This window comes from Pinus tabuliformis, chromosome 8 (genome assembly GCF_031772625.1).
Source record: "Pinus tabuliformis cultivar Carrire ecotype Pingquan chromosome 8, CPIR1, whole genome shotgun sequence".
In the NCBI taxonomy this organism is placed as follows: Eukaryota; Viridiplantae; Streptophyta; class Pinopsida; order Pinales; family Pinaceae; genus Pinus; species Pinus tabuliformis.
In genome coordinates, this window is record NC_142294.1 from 85970986 (window position 1) to 85992839 (window position 21854).

Sequence of the window (21854 nt, forward strand, 5' to 3'; positions counted from 1 at the left end):
GCCTGGTTGAGTGTTGGTTGCTTAAGGCGCTTCTGTGACCGATCCGTGTGAGAGATCGCTATGTAAGAGATCAGTGCGCTCAGGGCATGTTGCAAAGAAGTCTCAGAGAGACGGATGTGTGGAAGGGCGAGTTGGCCGAAGAACTGAAGTTACTACGTCCCTATAAGTGAGTTTTCGCCGTTGTGAACTTGTAGTCCGTCTGCTTGTGTGTAAGAACCATTTGGTGTGGAGCACTGGTTCTAATGCTCTTGTAGGGCTCCAAAATGGTGTGGAATAGTGGTTTGTGGAGGAGGGTATTCAAGAAAGCCAAGGTCGAGCTGGAGAAGCATTAGGAAGGTCCACGCCTTTGTTTCTTTGAATCTTCCAGTGTTTGGATGTTGCTTTAAATTAGCAAATGTTCAGTTTATTACTTTGGTCAAGTATGTAAATGAATGTAAGCCTGCTCTTATAGTTAAGCAGGCCGCCAAAATTTTAATGGGTATAATTGTTGACGTTTATCTAGCGTTTTGTGATGATTTTTTAATCTTTATAAGCAAAATTTCATTATGTTTGGGTGTTTTTGGAGAAATACGACTTTGGTGCAAAAAAAAATTATCAGATGATTTTGTGTCATTTGAGATGTCTTTTGAGAATGCGTTGAAGCTTTTGGTTGTTGCAAGAGGGGGCTTCTTTTGAAGAAATCTTTAAGGCAAAGAATTCGCTTTTGGAAGGAACGATTCATTGTTTGAAGTAAGCGTACGGTTATATCAACTTTGTCACTTTTGTGATTATGAAATAAAGTAATATATATAAATTAAAAAAAAAGTTTTGTTGAGTAAGTAAATAGTTTTAGAGAGGTGTTATTATTTGTGAGTAAGGAAATTAACTATTAAAGTCGTAAAAAATTTGTATTTTGGTGGTTGGTACTTAAGGATTCATAAGGTTTTTGATAATGGAAAATGTATTAGCAGAGTCTTATTTATCAAATTCTAACAAGCTAGATGGTGAAAATTATGAAAATTGGAAGTTTAAGCTACAGAATTTAATGGAAAACTACAATATATGGATGATTGTGTTTGGAGCTAAAGTTAAGGCAATGTCCCCTCAAGCCACAGATGCTGCAATTCAAGATTGGGAGTGACAGGAAAACAAAGTGAATGTGCTTTTGCGGATGTCCATTAAGGACAATATTATTCCACACATTAGAGAGTGCAAAATCTCCAGGGAAATATGGGACACTAAAAAAATTGTATGAGACAAAGACAACAAATCAGATATTGTATTTAAAGAGTAAGCTTCTTTCAATTAAGATGAAAGAAAATGAAAGTGTCAATAATTTTATTTCTAGAATTAAGGATCTAAAGGATAATTATGTGACATTGGTGAAACAATATCTAGTACAAACTTGGTTACTGTGACATTAAATGGAATGCTTGATGAATATCAAATGTTTATCACTGGTCTTTCAGCTAGAGAGAAGGCTCCTACTTTTGATGAGTTGGCAAGTATACTTATGCAGGAAGAAGAGCAGAGAAGAAGTCTTAAACATAAATCTCCCAATTCAGATTTAGCATTGATGGCTAAAGGGAAGTAGCCATTCAAAGGCAAACAGTGGGAGAAAAATAAAGTCAAAAAGCCACAGTTAAAATCATTTCAAAATACACATTTACCAAGGACAAATGCCAAATCAAGTAGAGATGATGTGTGTTATTATTGTGGAAAACCTGGTCATTTTGCTAAGAATTGCATGAAAAGAAGGTCTAATCAATTTAAACAAAGAAGGCATTCAGGAAATTATGTTGATAGAGATGAAGTAATTAGTCATGACTTTAGCAATCTTAAATTGTTTGTGTCCAATGCTGCTTTATCAGCAGAAATTGATGATGATAATGCTTGGTTTATAGATTCTGGTCCATTCATCCACATTTCATGCAAAAGAGATTGGTTTGATACTTATCATGAGGTTAATAATGGTGGACACATATATTTAGGAGATAATAGATCACATGAAATTAAAGGATATGGTGATATAAGTGTTATGATGCCTAATGGTCAATAAAAACAAACTCAAAATGTGGTGTATGTTCCAAGATTAAAGAAGAACTTAATTTCAGTCTCTACTATTACATATTAGCATTTAAAAGTTGAATTTGTGAAATCACATTGTTTGGTAAAGGATGTGTAGGAAAGCAACAAAGTTGTTGCAAAAGGAATGAGAGTTGGAGGATTATACAAGTTGGATGTAATCAAGAATGGGCATAAAACTTTGGCATCAACAAGCATGTCAAATATAATAGAGCTTTGGCATCAAAGGTATGGACACTTAAATCATAATGATCTCACGTTACTACAAAAGAAATTGATGGTAGAAGGCCTTCCAAATATTAAGGGTGAACACTTTGAATGTGAAGGTTATGAACTAGGAAAAAAACACAGGGAAGAATTTGTTGTGCATGAAAATAAAAGAAAACATGAAATACCCTAACTAGTGCAAACTGATGTATGTGGTCCAATGCAGACTAAGTCACTTGGTGGAGCATGTTAATTTCTTATATTTATTGATGATATCATTAGATACACTTGGGTATACTTTATAAGAAATAAAAGTGACGTGTTTGAATACTTTAAAGATTTCAAGAGTATGGTTGAAAAGCAAAAGGGAAAGAACATTAAAATTCTTCGATCAGATAAAGGTCGTGAGTACACTTTAGGAGATTTTGTCAAATACTGCAGACAAAATAGAATTATGAAACAATTTAAAGTAGCACATACACCTTAGCAAAACGGAGTAGTTGAGAGAAAGAATAGAACATTAGTTGAATGTGCTCATAATATGTTAAAAAGTAAAGGACTTTCTAATAGTTTTTGGGTTGAAGCCATTAATACAGTTGTATATCTCAAAAATAGAATCCCTACAAAGTATCTTGAGCAGAAAACACCATTTGAAGCATTTTATGGTTTTAAACCTAAAGTTAGTCATTTAAGGATACTTCGATCCAAGGTCTTTGCTCATATTCCAAATAGGATAGGAGTAAATTAGATGCTAAAGCTATCAAATGCTTTTCTATTGGATATTGTACTAATTAAAAAGAATATAAAATTTATGATCCAAGTACTCACGAGGTCTTTGCAAGTAGAGATGTTATTTTTCATAAGCATGCAGATAAACAAATAAAAGAAGATAAACATAATGTATGACAACGTCCTTATGACAACTTTAAGGAAGAAGAAGAAGTTGTGGAATCAACTCAAGCTCAAGAAAGCATGGACATTCAAGAAGACATATCAATAAGTCAAAGTCCACAAAGAAGTGATGAAGGCACTCCACAGAGAAGAAGAAGAGGAGAAGGTACTCCATAGTGTAATGAACCTATAAGAAGGTCAACATGACAGATTCAAACCCCTATCAGGTATGAAGATTATGCTTTAATGTCTCAAGTAATGACTGTTTTTGAGCCTTTAAAGTCTGAACAAGATAAAAATCATAAAGAATGGATGGAATCTACGAAAGAAGATTATGACTCTATAATGAAAAATGAAACTTGTACAAGACAAAATTTAATGCAGATGGTAGCATAGACAAGTATAAGGCAAGATTGGTTGCAAACGGTTATTCACAAAAAGAAGGTATAGATTATGAAGACACCTTTGCTGTGGTTGCAAAAATGAACCCAATCAGAATAATGATAGCATTGACAAATACATATGATTGGAAGGTACATCAATTAGCTGTGAAGTAATATTTTCTAAATGGTGACTTAAAATAAGAGATTTATCTTGTTCAACTAGAAGGATTTGTAAAGAAGGGAAAATAACATCATGTATGTAAGTTAAAAAAGGCATTATATGGACTGAAATAGACACCTAAATCTTGGTATGAGAAAATCGACAAATTCTTCTTTCAGCAAGGATTTAAAAAAAGAAAAATGATCCTATTTTGTTTTTAAGATGAATTGAAATGGAGATATATTATTAATCTTTATATATGTTGATGATCTAATAATAATAGGGAGTGTTGGTAAATTGATTAAATATATAAAAAGGAAATTATCATAGGAATTTGAGATGAAGGATATTGGTTAGATGCACTAGTGTCTCGGTCTTGAAGTATGGAGAGATGATGGCAGGACTTTACTCACACAAAGCAAATATACAAATGAGGTACTAAAGAGATTTCATATGAAAGGATGTAAAGTAGTAAGTACTCCATTAGAACAAAATATCAAATTGAGAAGTGATGATGGAACAAAAGAAGTGAATGAAACATTTTATCGACAATTAGTGGGAAGCCTGAATTATCTCACTACTACTAGACCAGTCATTGCTTATGCAGTAAGCATACTTAGTCATTTCATGGCTACGCCTCACGAAAGCCATTGGATATACTAATGATTGTAATGTTGAATTGATAGGTCATTCTGATTCTGGCTGGGCCGTAAATCTAGATGACAGGAAATACACCACAAGATACATGTTCAGTATAGGATCGAGAGCTATATCATGGAGCAGTAAGAAACAAACAACAATTTCCTTGTCATCAACTAAAGCAGAGTATAAAGCATTATGTAGTGCCACCTGTGAAGCTATATGGCTCAAAAGGATACTTGAAGATGTTAGTGAAGGTCAACAAGAACCTATAGTGATCAGATGTGATAATTAAAGCACCATGAAATTGGTGAACAATCTTGTATGCCATGCAAGGTCAAATCATATAGACACGCAATATCATTTTGTAAAGGGAAAATTTCAAATCAAAGGAAATTGACTTAGTATATTGTAATACAAATGAGAATGTAGCTGACATATTTACTAAGCCTCTTGGAAAGGCTAAATCTAAGTTTTGTAGAAGTAAGTTATTTGCTGTAAAAAATCCAAATTATGTTGTAAGCCTAGTTGAGACTTAGACCAGCATGCATGTCAATTAAGAGTATGTTTGTGTCTTATGTATTGTGTTATAGTATATTTTGTGTGTTTTTCATATGGTTGGAATTAAGGGGGAGTGTTGGATAAACAATAATTCCAACACTTAACTCATTAAATGCTCAACCGTCTCGGAGCTTCTGGAGATTTCTTTAACTTCTTGAAGAAGCCATTGCCATTGACGGTCTAGGAGATTGAGAAGCTTCTCCACTATGTATAAAAACCCCTCTTTGGTAATCAAATGGACAAATTGCATTGTGTTAAGTTTAGTGTGTGTTCTCTGATTGACGAAGGGTATGGAAAATATTGGTAAACTTCGGCACGTATTGGTCCCTTCACTGCACAGTGTGTTCCACTTTATGTATTGATTCTTATAGCTTCTGACACAGTAGAACTGCTCCTTGATAGTAGTCCGGAATGAATTCCAAGTGGGTGCGGCTGAAAACAATGAGGATGTACTTTCATCCTTCTACTCACAGTAGGTTTCCCACCAGTCCTTGACGTGGGGGGCGGCTTTGAGAAGATAAAAAGTAATCTTTTCCCAGCTGGAAAAATCATGAACAGAAAAATACCCTTTAGCAGATTTAACCATTTATATACGGCATCTGCATCTATCTGACCCTCAAATATGGGAATTTCAAAGTTAACTTGTACCTTAAAGGGTGTGGCACTTCCAGAGTAGCTGCTAGAAGTAGATGCGTCGCCCCTGGGTAGCCGTTGAAGGATCTGGGCAAAGTTATCCATCATCGTGTTCCTTTGTCGCTCGAGGGCCTCTTCGAGCAAGATTTTGATAGGATCTCCTTCCCCCTCGTTTTTATTTTCATCTGCCATGGGAGGCCATCGGGATTTGAGAGGCTGGTCTTGCAAAGGTTCGACCAGTTCAAGCCCTAACTCCTTATATCCCGACCTCGTTGGGTACATGCAAAGAAAGATAGAGAAAGAGCAAACCGCTCTAATACCACTAATCCAGATTTAAACAGGAATGCAACAAATTACAGATATAACCATACCTATAGAGATGCAACATAAATAATACTTCATTTCATTACTGTAAAAGACTGAAATATGTTTACAAATAGAAATGGAAATAAATTAGCTAGGGCGATGGTAGCTTATCTCTGAGAAGAGATGTGGTGGCTACATGCCTCTGAACTGTGTTACAATGAGGCTCGAAGGCCTATTTATTGTTGTGAAATAATGGAAAACCCTAAACATCCAAAAACCTAACCCTAGAAGATGAAACAACAAGCTGTGGGCCTCGTTTGGGTAAATTGGTACATCAACTTCCCGGGGTTGTCACTTTGGCATACGATCTCTGTTTGACGCGCAAAATATCTCGTTAGAAAGATCTATCTGAGAACTACAACTTTGGGAAGTGCAATATCGGTCCATGGACCCATTTTGCTCCCAATGTTTTCCAAAAAATCTCGTTTAGGGCCTCAAAATGGGTCCAGAAGTTTAGGACCTGAAAAACTGCTAAAAATAGTAAATTGTGCTACAATTAAGGAAACTGAAAATCTGAAAGAAACAATGGTGGGAGTCCAAGTGGACTTGGCGGTTGGCCACCAATATCCACCTGGATCATCACCATCCTTGTTTCCAAGGTTGGTTTTGAGCTTGTTATGGTGACCATGCATACCAAGGCATTGGACTAATCCAATTTAGTTGGGTTTATTGTTGATAAAAAATAAATTGTTTTGAATTATATTCAAACATACCTATTTCTTGTGGCTACTAAAGTCTCTTAAATGAAACAAAAAGAAGTTTTTCAATGGCTTCCTTATCTCCCTGATAGACTAGTTTAAGTTCTAGAATTATGGAATAAATTTTGTTGCTTGATTCATTATACAAATGAATTTATTTTTGGTGATATTTTTCAATTGATTTTGGGTATTTCATAAAGAGAATAAAGATAAGAGGTGATTGAGGATTAAAGAATAAATAAAAAGTAGGAGAACAATTAAATAAAATATAAACAACAAAGAGATATGTGGAGTATCATATCCACATAGTTATACTCTTCATTTATTATCAACATGGACTTTTTCATTGGTTATTATGTTTTAGCACCTTCTATTTTTGTCAGTGAAAATTATGAATTTGGGTCATTAAGATGAAAACTAGACTACAAGCAGTAGAGTTATGGGACACTATCTTGCATGGATTTGAAAAACCCTCATCTCAAGCAGCTTATAAGGATACAACACAAGATCAAAGGCATTATTTCCAACAAGAAGGATGATGTAGCAACATGGTTTCTCATTCAACAAAGTTTGGATGACAACATTCTTCCCAAGATTGTAGTGGCAACGAGGTCCTGGGAAGGTTGGAATATTGTAGAAATGACATATAGTGAAAGGGAAAGTAACGTTATTCAACATAGTATTGCAATTGCTAATGAAGTTTCTATTGTAAGAGGAGAAGAAGAAGAGGATTTTTGCATTGCAAAAGTAATTGGAGACACCATGGAAGAGCTTATAAAAGGAGAAGAGCATTAGCATGAAGCAAAAGATGAACCTCATTTTGTAGATATATGTGATGAAGATGAAATTGAAATAGTCTTTGTAATAACAACAACAAGTGAGAAGAACTTAGCATTGAATGTTGAATTTGATTATGAGGATGAATTAACATTTCTTAAAGAGTGTCTTGCAAAATCACTATGGAAAAACTATCATAACTACAATAGAAGAAGCAACATAAAAGATAAAAGCTAGAGTTATCTAAGCTTTTCTCATATTGGAAGAGAGATGAAAGAAAATGAAGAAGTTATTTTTGATCTTACAGGGATTGATAGAAAAGTTTAATCTATAATAGCTAAGATAGAAGCTAATGCATAAGAAAAATTATATGAAGAAGAAAATGAAATATTTTTTTTTTAACCACATGGTGAATCGGTAACTGCCAGGTCTAATCTATGGGAGACCAACGATCAAACCTCATAGCTGCCACTATAACACCAAGAGCATAACCAACCACCTGCAAGTCGGGTATACTAAGTTCCTATGATTTTAGCAAGAACAGACTCACGGGAAAGGGGAATCCGCCCCTCTAGCTGCCACCACCAAGAAGAAAATGAAATATTGAAGATGAAGACCAAAGTAAAGCTAAAGCTTGTGCAACATATAGCTAAGGACAATCTACATAGGGATGTTGAAGTAAAACAAGTTTTTCTTCGATATTAAAATGCTAAAAGTAAAACAATTTTTTCAATTGATCTCAAATTTTGTAAGCCTAAATAAAACATATTTGAAGAGGTAATAGTGATTGTAATTAAGGAAAAATGTTTAAATGTATTCATTACTCTTAGTTAGTTCCAAATAACCTATAGTTTATAACAATTTACATAAAATTGAAATTTAAAAACATTTAATTATGTTTGTGTGATGTAAAATTAACCTATCTATTATAAATATTTTTAAGTCTTTTTAATTATATAGGCTCATATAATTTAATTGTATCAATTCAAGTTACAAACCACATCATATTATGTTACTATGTATTTCCATCCTCTATCTATGAAGTTTAATAGTTTATTTTTTAATTAATATTTATAAATTTAAAAACTATTTTTCAATTATAATCAAACACATATAACAATTGTGGGAAAAAATAAAACACATATAACAAAATCACGATTCTCGCGCATTTACCACTTTCACTATGCTTTTATAAACTATAGTTTACTTTTATATAATGGTTAATAAATTTTATACTTTGATTTAAAAATTATTCATTATTTTTATACTTGTCAAAGGTCATGATATATGTCACCACAAAATTTTGGGATAGACGCAAACATTGACGTTGTACTGGGCAATTCCATTTCGCCAGTGGTCTGGGATTTTCGATGGCCGGGTGGAAAACTAATCATTTTAATTTTAAAGGTAAGATTCAAAACTATTATTAAATCAAATAAATTAAATAAAACATTACAAAATTAAAAAACAATCACTGAATATGAGCATTAAATTTGGTACGTATACCCGTGAGGCGGAAATATGCACTTGAAATCATAACGAAAAGTTTATGTGCCGCTGTTTGGAGTGGAACTTGTACTGGACCACCTGTGCTGCAGAGAGAAGGGAGATAACAGCGGTGTGTCTGGTTCTTTAATATTGCAAAACGATCTCATCTCTTCTCCATCTGGACCAGTCGACGTACAACTCGAATGTCTGATTTTCTCAAGCTGAGAAACAACTTCCTCCATAGCCGGTCTGTCATCCCTCTCTGACGCCAAGCATCTGAAGGCCAATTCTGCAACTGCTATCACCATTACCTTCACCTCATGATTCACTTGAATCTCCAGCTGTGGATCCACTAGTTCGTGCAAAGCCCCTTCCTGAATCTTCGTTATCGCCAAGTTAGCAAGGTTTATTTCCTTTCTGTTCCGATTTGTGTCCATCGCTATTTTGGCAGAGATGAGCTCCATCAAAACGACCCCAAAGCTATAGACATCGGATTTATCAGTCAGCTGATAGCACTGATAGTACTCTGGGTCAACATACCCTGGTGTGCCTTGTGGGATAGTAGTCACATGTGAAGCATCCACAGGCAGAAGCCTGCAAAGCCCAAAATCAGCTAATTTGATATCCAAATTCTCGTCCAAGAGAATATTAGAAGATTTCACATCTCTGTGGAATATAGGCGGCTCAAGGGCGTGAAGGAAAGCCAAGGCCTGGGCAGTTTGAATAGCAATGTTCACGCGAGCATTACAAGGTAATCCCTTGGGGCTTTTGCGATCGCCATGAAGATGATCGGCCAGGGTCCCATTTGGGACATATTCGTATACAAGCAGCAGCTCTGGACTGTCTGCAGAGGTGCAGCCATAAAGACGAACGACGTATGGATGATTCAAGGCAGAAAATATTTTCACCTCGTTGATGAACTGCTCGACTCTCCTAGAGTTATCGTGATAAAGTCTCTTTACGGCCACCATTCGCCCGTCCCAAAGTTTACCCAGATACACCGACCCAAACCCTCCAACCCCAAGTTCGTTCTCCTCGTGGAAGCCATTTGTAGACTGACGAAGTGCTTCGTAAGAGAATATGGGCAAATTGCCCATCTCGCCCCCAGGCAAATGTCTCCGAAGAGCCCTGCTAGGAGGACGCTTTCTGTTCTTCAGATGATACATTAGGGACAGGACCGCTAACAGTGCAGCTCCTCCAACAGAGCAACCTGCGGTGGAACGAAGAGATTGATATCAATGCGATCTTAGTCCGAACGCGAACAGAATATGGAAACCAATTCAGAGCAGGTTTAAAACGGAGAAACAGAATAGGAAGAAATCATAACTTTACCTATTATAATAGCGGTTGGGCGACCTGTAACGCAGCCATAACACAACTATTGTAAGTAACAGGAAGGGTTTACATATGCATATAACCATATCTTCTTGTTTATGAACATGGGCCGCATATATTTGTCCTTATAAGAATCTGACTTCCCATTTCTTGGGTGGCTGAGAATAAATTTATTATAATTTTTTTTTCTAAACTAAATTGAGAATGGTCTGCTCATTCTAAATACTATCATCAAAGATTGTGAAATATTCCCATAAGCCCTCCGATATAGATTTTATCCCATAACTAACTTAACCCTATCTTCACCTTCCACCCATAACTAACTTCATCCTAAACCTTTTATGACATCATGAAACTAAACCTCACATAAACAACTAATCTACACCTCATAAGTTAGTTCATTCAGAGCATATTTAATTGAACTGACAGGGAGTTTGCGAGAATTTTGAAGAGCATACCGTGGCGGTGGCAGTTATCCGTACGGGGTCCATCGTCGCAATAACACACGAACGGTGCAATTGAATCCGAAGTGTTGTGACGGTAACCACACATCCCCTGACTCGCTCCACATGATCTACAGCTTTCATCTCTCTTTGTATCATTGTAAACCAGTTGCATCAATCCCACATCAACTGTTACTTGTGCCTTGGAACATCCCGGCATCCCATTCCCACTCTCGTACAAACCGTAAGAGACGCTAGAATTACATTTCCCGCTAACCAATATTGAGTGGTCCAGTTGAGCCTGTTTATTACACTTGTACACGTTCAGGGTCCTGTTCTCCTTAGCAATTCTCAAAGCGATGTCTGTACGTGCTGGAGGCGGTATCTGCATGCCAATGGGATCATCTATGAATTTGCACTGCTCGCCCCTCACAATCACGAAGGGGTTTAAGTGATTGAAAAACTCTAGTATTGTGTAATTCTGGCCCTGAATTGTGATTTCTGGAGCTAAGTTGTGCACACAGTAGATTTGGAAGTTAGGGTGACCGCATCCACGATTTCCCACACCCAAAGGATACGGTATATCCATATACGCACATTTACTCGTATTTTGGCAATACTGGTATTGCAGGTCCAAGCATAAGGAGCAGGGGAATAGAGAGGCATAGCAGGCAGTCAGCATAATGAATAATATATGTGGAGGCACGGAAGGCGGAGGGCGAAGATGAGATGATAGGCGTGGAATCGGCTTTGGGAAAACAGAAATGGCACAGCAACAGAATGGAATGAACGACATTGACAATGAGATGATAGACATGGAATCAGCTTTGGGATAACCAAAAATGACACAATAACAGAATGGAATGAGCGACAATGACGATGAAGTGTAGGTAGTGTTTATAAATAGCTGAGGAAAGTCTATTAAATTGAACGAAATCAACTTAATCATTTCCATTATTTCTACCCTACCCCACATGTCAAGAGGATCCGAAATATATGACTTTCGTTGGCTCGTCTATTCAGGATGGGAATTGTTTGATTGTCAAAATTGGTCTGAATTTGGGTAACAAAATTTCAATAAATTTTAGAGAAGTAGTATACCTAAGATGCCGTGTCGGTGTGGGGAGAAATCCCTGCCGCGTCGGTGTTGGGGAGAAATTCCTAGGCATGGAGCTAATATATGGTTAAGCTTAGACAGTAACCAACATATGGTTAGCTGACACAATAACTAACCTACACTGCAATTAATGCGAGATAATTGTTTCAAGCTCCCACAGTACTCCCAGTAATCATTCCTTCCACCGAAATATGAGATACAAGTATCGATATGCAAATCATTTTTTGGAGAGAAGAATATGCAAAGCCCACACGGAACAAACACGTTTGCTGGAGTCAATAGCAAAACGTTAAAAAGCGACGTGGTCCTTGAATTTTGTAGGTGCATAAACACTTTAAAAGCTGAAAGCACTAAAACTTCGTTGAAAAGCAAAATGAGCAGAGACCGAAAAACCAAAAGAATGCAGAGTAAAGCGGAAGCCATAACACTTTGTAGAGAAAAGAAGATAAAAAGTGTATCATTCAGAAAAGTTAGGTTGACTAAATACAAAATGACGGCGCGGGAAAGAACGATTGATGCAAACTCCAAGTACGCGTTACGATATATCCGATTTCATATTTCGCGCAATGCAGTGTTGTTTGAGTATATTTCTATGCGATGTACGCGGCCATATGATATGTAAATAAGTTTTATTCAATTTGGACAATTGCCCTTAAGTTATATTTTGTTACAAAGATAAAGTTGAGAGATTTTTAAGTTAGTATTTTAGTGGTATAATTTCTTTAATTTTTAAGGAGATTTAAATAATTTGATTATATTATATATAGATAAGTTTGATTTATGATAGATAATTGGTGTTAAGCTTTTTATATTTTATTATAAAAATAAAGTTTATAAGTTTTGGGAAGTTAAGATTTTGGTTGTATATATTTTTTAAATGTTTAAAGAGATTTAATGATGCAATATATTTTGGTTATGGTATATATAAATATCTTTTATTGATAGATAATTGGTGTTAAGGTTTTTGTCTTATTATAAAGGGAAAGTTTAAAGGTTTTTTGGTTAGGATATATATAAAATTTTTGAGGAAATTTAATAATGTAATATAAGTTGGTTAGATTTAATTATTTTAGTAAAATGAAAATTACATTTTTCAACTATATAAAAATATAGATATATTAGATTATTAATTATAATCATGATAGTCAACCTAATATCTAGCATTTTGGAATGTAGATGTAAATCAAAATTCATCATGCTATCTTGTTAATGGGGTGTCCAAGCATAGAGATGAGGGGATAAGCATGGGGTTTGCCACCCAATGAATTATATTGGCATTTAATTGATATATGTTGTGGCAGTTGGGTGGTATGCATCTTCATGCGAGTTATCAAGTCGTGGTAAGGCGACATTCAATTCATTTAACGTTGGTTTTGGTGATATTTTGAGAGAGGTTGCACTTGTGTGGATGGTGTTTCATTTGTTGGTGGAGTTTTATGCAACCTGGTATGGGATAGATGTGGGAATCTTTTTTGTCTGCCTTTGATAAGTAGGTGGTAAAGAATTGGAGGGAGTGTTGTCTATGTGCTTGACAAGTGATTGAGGAGGGGAGTCCTTGCTGCAATTGCACTTGGGAAGAGAAGAATGAAGGGGTGTTGGCTCAGCAGAAGTTCAGCTAGGATCTAGGAATTGGACATGGCTATGTGAAGCCACCAGGTGAATTAGCTAGCCACCATTTGCTCAAATTTGTTGTAAGCACACTAGGTGAGTTTACAAAGTTGCTTTGCATTCTTCACATTTGGAATGAGTTAAGAGGTCTTGAATCTTTCTCTGTATGTCACCCTTGTTTTTGAAGAGTTCCGCCTCATTTGTATTGCTTGTGGAGGGTGGTTGCAAGTAAAAGCTCTTGGAATCTTAAATTCTCGGTGTAAGTTTCAATTTGCTAGGGGTTTATCATTTTATTGGAGGGATGATGAGTTTTCCCAGAGAAACTTGGGTGCAATCTCTTATTTGATTGACCTGGTAAGTTTTCCAACCCTTGGTAGTGATATTTCCATATGGTTATTGGTGTGGGTAGAGGGAGTTTCGACATTTGATGGTATGGTCTCGAGCTTAATTAAGTTGACTTTCAGTATAGCTAGGATCTTTTAGCACTTTCTTAGGGTCATGTATGCAAATATTTTCTTGGGGTAAGTTTGGATAGTGGTGGCACTGGGGTCAAACATGGGAAAATCCTTGTAGCAGACCATTAGGAACAATATTTCATTGGTGGGTTGCGCCTTTGCGTGTTTTAGTGGATACATAGTCTTCTTGTAATAAATATACTCTTTGGGTAAGAAGTATGGTGGAGTGTATGTACCTGTCTATTAGCCATCCAGATGGCCATGCCTCAGCAACACGGTTGGATGAGAAGAAACATGGGAGATATGGGGTAAGGTGGGGAGCACGCATAGGAAGATCATGGCCTCGATAAGGCTATTGGAATGACACCCTCTCTTCCTTTCGCCACAATGGTTTAGGTCCCTCCATATGCTGACAATGACTCTATTTTGAGGCAGATCACTCTTTCCTCAAATCAACTTAACAAGGCTCAACACAATCACTGTAATGTCATTATCAACTTCATGAACCATCTTTAGCGCAACTAGTGGAAGATGCATGATAAATTGACCAGCCTGACAAGAGGGCAGAGGTGCCTTCAAGAGAAGTTGGATTGGCCTGAGATCAAGATTGCACATATGGAGAAACATGTCCATTGTGATTTCCAACCCCCTCTATCTCTTGCATTGGGTTTAGACCACCCTGCTCCGGTCAATTCTTCTGATTTCTAGTGGCTATTGGTTGTATCTTGGCATTACAAGTTTTCTTGTTTTAGTTTCCTTTCCAACTATTTTTGTTATCTAGGGAACTTTCTATGCTTTTAGGCTTGCATCTACTGGCTAATAAATATGTTAAAAGAGAGGACATTAGGATTTTTTGAAGCTATATGTTGAAATGTAATCTTTTGAATTAATAGAAAACAATTGATTCACAAAACAAAACATCATGTTATCTTCTTTATGCATATGATAATTTAGGTACAATATTTATTTATTGCCCACAATCTAATTTTTCACTTTATAATGAGTCAAAAAAAAAATTCCTTTTAGTTTGTGCGATAGTGTGTTTCAATAAACCCTACAAAGAAGTAAATTGAACAATTATGACCATTGAACCCCAACTTAATAAACCTACCTTGCTAGTATCTCTAACCACATAAACCTTGTCCCAAGCAACTAACCCACTAATAATCGTGTATATAGCCATCTTCATTATCATCAATGTCATTTTCATCATCTTCATCATCCTGGTCTTCATCACCATCACCTTTGTAATCATTATGATGATGGTTGCACTTGCTCAACCATAATGTCATCAAACATAATGGGCCTGAAGGGATCCAATCGACTAACCCATTGATTAGATGATGGTCATCAACATCATCAACATCATTGTCATCTTTATCAAATTTGTGCTAATCATCATCTTGGTTATGACGATGTTGATGATAATATACTTTAACACAGTCATCAATACATAGCGCACTAATCCATCTCTAATTCACACGCCCTTTCGACCTATTGACCCCTTATGGAAACAACTTTTTTCATGAGTATCACCTACTCACAACTTTAAACATGAGGCTACAATTCCTAAATATTAACATTAATGAGTTTCTTAACCTCAAACCATGATACTTCTATTTTACTGACCTCTAAACCCCAATAGAATATATCCCGTGAAAAATCATATACAATTAACCCAGTAACCCAAACTTGTTGATTCCATCACCTAATAAACCTATCTCACAAATCTACTTGGCCCCAAAAAACCTTTCCCAACCCACAAACCCAAAAATCATCATCATCACCAGCACCATCATCATCATAACCACAATGATGATAACATTTTCTCAACCATAATACTATTGGAATCATTGGGCTTGAAGGGGTCTAAACTGATAATCTATGGAGTATGAAGTGGGTATATAACCATCCATATTTTTTTCATCATCATTGTTGTTGTGGTAATCATCATCATTGTTGTCATCAACATCATCATGATGTTAATAATGATAATGTTAATGGTGTTTATATTATTTATGATCCATAAACTGCCATGGATATTCCACTGGACAGTTCATCACAACGGATCTGATAATAATATATTAAAATTCTGAATTTTTACACTATTACAGCTTTATTAAAATTCTAGATCTATAAATTTAATTGTGATTAGTGCATGCATGTGAATGGAATTTATGTAGAAAAGTAGAGAATGAAAACAAAATCACATAAGACACAATATATGCTCTAGGAAACCCTTTCAGGACAAAACCCAGTTGGAAGGTCAGGTTGCTTTGCTCTCTTTCTCTGTCTAGAAATATTGTTGCAGGTACAAAGAAGTAATATATGTGGCCCGTGGGATGCTACAGTGCACATATCCTCTTTGTGTGCTCTACCTCCTATCTCTCCTAGATATATTTGCATAGCCATGGAACAAAATTCTCTTGAAAGAATGGAATGCGTCTTCCTCCTAGTGGGCAAGTTATAACACAATCCAATAGCCTACTAGTGGTTAAATTTGACTATATCAACTCTTTACTAGAGATAATATAAACTCTTCTAGAACCTTTTATATCAAAAACACATGGCTAGCCCCTTTTCCATGAATAATGGGGGCTGACGTGGCATCCTCTCAAACTATAAGTGTGAAAATAAGAAGATCAACTTTTGAGTGGCATAACTTTTGCATACGGACTCAGGTTGACATGCTTCTTACATAATTGGAAATATCTCTATGTGTAGAACAACATCAAAAGGTGTAGCACTAAGGCGACAAATTTTTACCCCCAAAAAATGTCATTTGATGCCTCAAAACGATCCTAGAAGGTTTTAGAACCCGTTTCTCCAAACTGAGTCCCGCCAGCAAAAATGGTCCTGTGAGTTGATTCCTCCACTTTTTCCACTCCAAATGAATCGAGATGGATGAAAAACAATATAGTGATCCAATCTTAATCACACCTCCCCATTTTGGGAGGCTTTTGACCCCCAAAATATTTTACTAAATTAGGTGAGGAAATTTTTCCTCTAGCTTCTCTTTGGTGTACCATTTAGCTTTGCTTGGAAGTTGTCCCTTCAACCCAATCTACCAAAGGTCCTGTTGCCCCTATCTTGTAGTTTTGTACCTCTTCTGCAAAACTGTATCTTTTGTCAACTCTGCCTGAGCATCTAGTGCTAAATCCTCCACAAAAGGTAGGACCTATTCCTCTTCCTAATCTAACATGGAAGGCTCATAGAGTTTCAAATTCTCCACATTCATAGTTGAGTAAATGCGCATATATGGTGGTAAAATGAGTCAATAAGCATTATCACCCACCTTTTATAGTATCTTAAAGGGACCATACCCCAGAGCGTTGATTTTCTTACCAGGCCCCTGCAGCCTCTCCTTGTTCAATTGTATCCATACTCTGTCTCCCACCTTGAATGATTTCTCTGTTATGTGTTGATCATGCCTTCCCTTATACTTCTCCTACGACTTTTGTAGTGTTTCCTATACCTGTAGATGGATCTGTTTGATCTTCTGTATAAGTTTTTCATCCCTCAAAGCATCTCCTGTAATATCTTCCCTCACTCCTCCTTGCCGCCCATATGCAATATCCAAAGGTGAAGGTGGAAAATATCCAAAACAAGTCTCAAATGGGGACTTTCCTATAGAAGTGTGGACTGCTCTGTTGTAAGAATGTTGTGTATATACCAAATTTTCATCCCAGCTCTTCATACACTTCTAGTTGTATCCCCTCAAAAGTTGCACAAAAGTCTTGTTGACTACTTTTTTCTGCCCATCTCTTTGTGGATGGAATATTGTAGATATCTTAAACTTTGTCTCCATCATCCTCCACAATGTAGTCCAAAATGCACTAAGAAATATTGTATCCCTGTCTAAAATGATGCTCCTTTGTATCCTAAAGTGCACCCATACCTGTCCAAAGAATAAGTTTTCTACTTTGCATCCACTAATGGTCTTTTTATAGGGCATGAGAACACACATCCTGATGAACCTATCAACCACTAACAGGTAGCCATGTCCCTTCCTGGTTTTCGGTAAACCTCCCACAAAGTCCATTGAAATGATTTCATAGGGAAGAGTAAGTACATGTAAGGGATGTTATAGACCTTGCTTCCTATTTCTAGGCTTGCTAGTACAATAAAGCATGCATCCTGTTATGAACCTAGCTACATTCTCTTGCATCTTAGGCATATACACATACCTTTGCAAGTTAGGCATGATCTTCTCTACACCAAAGTGCCTTGCAACATTAGAGGTGTGAGCCTCTCTAATTAGCTGCAATCACTCAACTTTAGGAACACATAGCTTATGCAACCTATAGAGTAACCCGTCCTGGAGATGGTAGTCAATGGTACTATCACCATCGTGCACATGACTTTGACTCTATAACTATTGATACACCTCCTTGAATTCCTCATTCTCTGAATATGCATTTCTATATGCATCATGGGTGAATGGCTCCATGTGAATAAGAGTCCCGAAAGCTGTGATCTTTGATGTGGGTGGCCTTGATAACATGTTGTCTAACTTGTTTGTGTTTCCATTCTTATACTTGATCACAAAATGAAACTGATATAAAAACCCCATCAACTTGTAATGTCTAGTCTATTGTAGCTTACTCTAGGTCTGTATGTTAAATAACAGTTGGTGATATGTGTGGATGAATTTATCCTTTCCCATCAGATAGTGCTTCCACTTCTTCACAGCTTGTACCATGGCATAGATCTCCTTATCATAGGTGTTGGTTTGAGGGGGCTTGGACCCAAGTTCAGAGTTAGTTGCGCTAACCAACAAAACCCTATATTATTGGCCCTTTCGGAAACAGTCCGCTTAGCACAAACTACAGTCTCACCCGAGGTAGTATTGGGGGATGCTAGAACCAGGTTTATGCATCCATAAGGCTATGTGATCTAGCAGCGAGGCGTTTCCTTAAATTAGGGCCTTATTTGGCCTTCGTGAACCCTGACCTTCTGAATCGCAAACTTAAATTGATTTCTACTTAATTAGATCTACGAGCTTTGCTTAAGTGTTCTAACATGCATAAGTTACTAAAACAAAGTAGATCTGAATCTTTGTGATGCAGTTAAAGAAATTATATAACATAGAACTGAATCATAATTGAGCATAAAGACATAGAACACATAAATAAACATAGAACACATAGATTTGCTTCAAATTTTCTTTATTACTTTAGATCTTCAATACATACACATCTTCTGACCCTACACACACAACTACAGGGGCTCGCGCACTCAGCTGTGGACTTACCAAGGTCTCTGTGCAATCAGATGTACGAGCCTTCCCCTTCACTAGAATACAGAATTACAGACAAAATAGACTCAAAATCCCATCCATGAACTCAGACTTCCCTCCTAGATGACTCCCTTTTATATCTTTTACATTACATTACCATGGTCCGCGAATCATGGGCAGAGTTCATTATATAATCAAAAAAACCCATCCATTTACAAAATAAGGGGCTTTGACCTTCCTAAAATCCCCTTTTGACTCTTCGCATACTATGCGCTTCGCTCCTCAAATTGTGGACACTTTACAAAAATACAAAATCCAAAACTTAGACAAAATTGGACCTAGGGTTCCCCATCCCAACAAGCCCCCAATAAAAATATGTGACTCATCCCGAGTCACTCTACTGGTATGTCCTTGATGCGCTCTATGAGGTCGTTGAATTCTTCCTTCAATGCTGGAAGCTTTGTTGTGCACTGCGTGACGGCCTACCAAACCTCTTCGACCAACTTCTCAGTAGTTGGCCCCTCAACTACCAATATAGTGGTTCGTTACATCTGTTGCATTCCTTTTAGTTTACTCTCGATAGACTTAGAGAGTTGACTAGCTTCGTCGACCCAAGGCTGCGTTCTTGCTGAGATGATTGAGGCTTTTCATCATAGCTCGTCTATCTGAACCTGAAGGGCCTTCCCTTCTTGGAGTCCACCGAACCGTTGCACAGGTGCTAAGGTCCACCCTGTTGCTCCGATCTCATAAAACTACTGTTGTTTATCTCGAATGTTTGCTTCAATATTTTGTAGACTCGCGCTGCTCTCAAACTTCTGGAGGTGTTGTTGGATGTAGCTTCATCTGCAACTCTGCAAATTGCATTTTCATTTCAAATTTGACTCATTCAACCTCCAATTTGGACTCCTTCACCAGGGTTGCAAGCTTTTGGAGCTTCTCTTCAAAAGATGCTTCAGTTTGTATGAGGATCTCTAGCATCTTAATGCAAGTCTGAGTGATGGCGTCCTCCAGCTCTAGCCTACACACAGGGGCTGCATCTCTCTCCTGCATCGCTCTGGTAGCTTCCTCATCTAACTGCTCATTATGGATCTTAATGTCCTTAATCACGAAGAGCACCCGCTCTTCTCAGATTTTCAATTCAGTAGATACTCCCTTGTGGATTTTATGTAATGCTTGAATGGGCAGCGCTGCTAAGTTTATCATTAAGTTGCTTCGATATGGTGTCACTTCCTGATCTGGTGTGGTAGGAAAGCGCAGTGACCCTCCTGGAATAGGCACTGTGTGGATCTCTGTGGTGACCACCAATGTTGAAGGCAATGTTGGTGTTGCACTGGTCATTGCCATGCTCGCTTGATTCTCGCTCGCCTGAACCACGCTCACGTGAATCATGCTCGCTTGCACTTTAAGCTATTTGAGGCCCTGTTGGACCTGCGAAAATGCTTACTTGTATTGATCCTGGAAGTGTCCCCACATTTCCTCGGTGATGGAGTGCACACTGTCCCCAATATCATTGATGTCCCCCTTAGTGAGAACCATCAAATCAATGTTGGAAGTCTTGTCAGACTTCTACTTCTTGCGTGCACTTCCAGCGGGGGATTTCTTCCTCTTCTTTATTATGAAGGGAGACTCAATGTCTTTTGTGTCCTTCAAAGGTTCTGCTCTACCCTTCTCCGACTCCTCCATGTCTAGCTCTTCTTCGTTTATGCACTCAGTCTCTTGCGTGGTATTCTTCCCAAGGTCCACAGTGACCTTCTGAGGTACCTTCTTGGGGTCTTCCTTTGACGTAACTTGCATTTTTATGGTCCTTGCCTGGTCTCCTTTGAATTCCTTGCTAGAGTCCAGCCACACACTTGACCATTTAGAGACTACGGAATAAATGTCTTGCTATGTGACCAAATAGGGCAACTAATACCATATTTCCTCTATATCTTTCTTCGCCTGTATATGCGCATTGTGGAAATATGCTTTGAAGTTCATGACTCCACGATATTAAGAAAATAACACCAATGATAGTCGCAGCTTCTGGCTGACCACGATGCGCAGATCCATCTCAAACAACACCCAAAATTGTTTATTCTCTACCACTCGACTTGGATCCTTGCATGCCCACAACGAAGCATACCTCACAACTTCGCACAACTCTAGGTCTACATCAGGGAACTGTGATTCATCGAGGATTCTCCAAGCTGTCAAATCAATTAACAACAACAACCATGCATCATGGAATGATTTCCTATCTTCTTGGGCCTCGCGACAATCATCTAGAATCTCATAGCAGAGATAGCCGACCCAATTAAACTATAGCCCTTTAGTGCACTGTGTAGCCAACTGAATGACTCGGGTCGAAACTTCATTTTCCCAACACTTCCTCATAATTTTACCTGCCAAAATGGACGCGTTAAATGCAAAAACCTGATCCGAAATCGAGCTAACAGTGTAGCCTCACGAATTCTTAACAACATGAAAATCCTTCTTCACTTGGTCTGCAAGCTTCTTTTCTTGAGACTTGCCAATAAAAGTGTTGGCAGCATCTGCTCTTACACATGGCAGCGTGATTATCCTCCTAATTAGCATAGTGTCAATTGGGATGCTCTTCCCTAGCCATAAAGCTCTGTCGTGTACTAAGGTCAACAACTGGCACACACATATGGTATTGATGTTGTTGAGCCAAAAATGAGGCACACTCAACATGTTTAGTAACCCAGCGCATTGAATTTTGCAAATATGTCATTGGTTCTACATGTGTGACATCAGCCTCCTCATAATATACCATCTTCAGGTATTTACTTG

The 21854-nt window shown here is 37.4% G+C and overlaps 1 protein-coding gene across 1 annotated transcript; it reads right to left on the minus strand.

The window, feature by feature from the left end:
• Positions 1-8926: 8926 nt before the first annotated feature.
• LOC149234260 (LEAF RUST 10 DISEASE-RESISTANCE LOCUS RECEPTOR-LIKE PROTEIN KINASE-like 1.2) lies at positions 8927-11234 on the minus strand. Its single transcript, XM_089368201.1, has 2 exons — positions 10661-11234; positions 8927-10077 (listed from the first exon to the last, which is right to left on the minus strand). Exons 1-2 carry the CDS (start codon positions 11232-11234, stop codon positions 8927-8929), a joined length of 1725 nt encoding a protein of 574 aa, XP_089224327.1.
• Positions 11235-21854: the final 10620 nt, after the last annotated feature.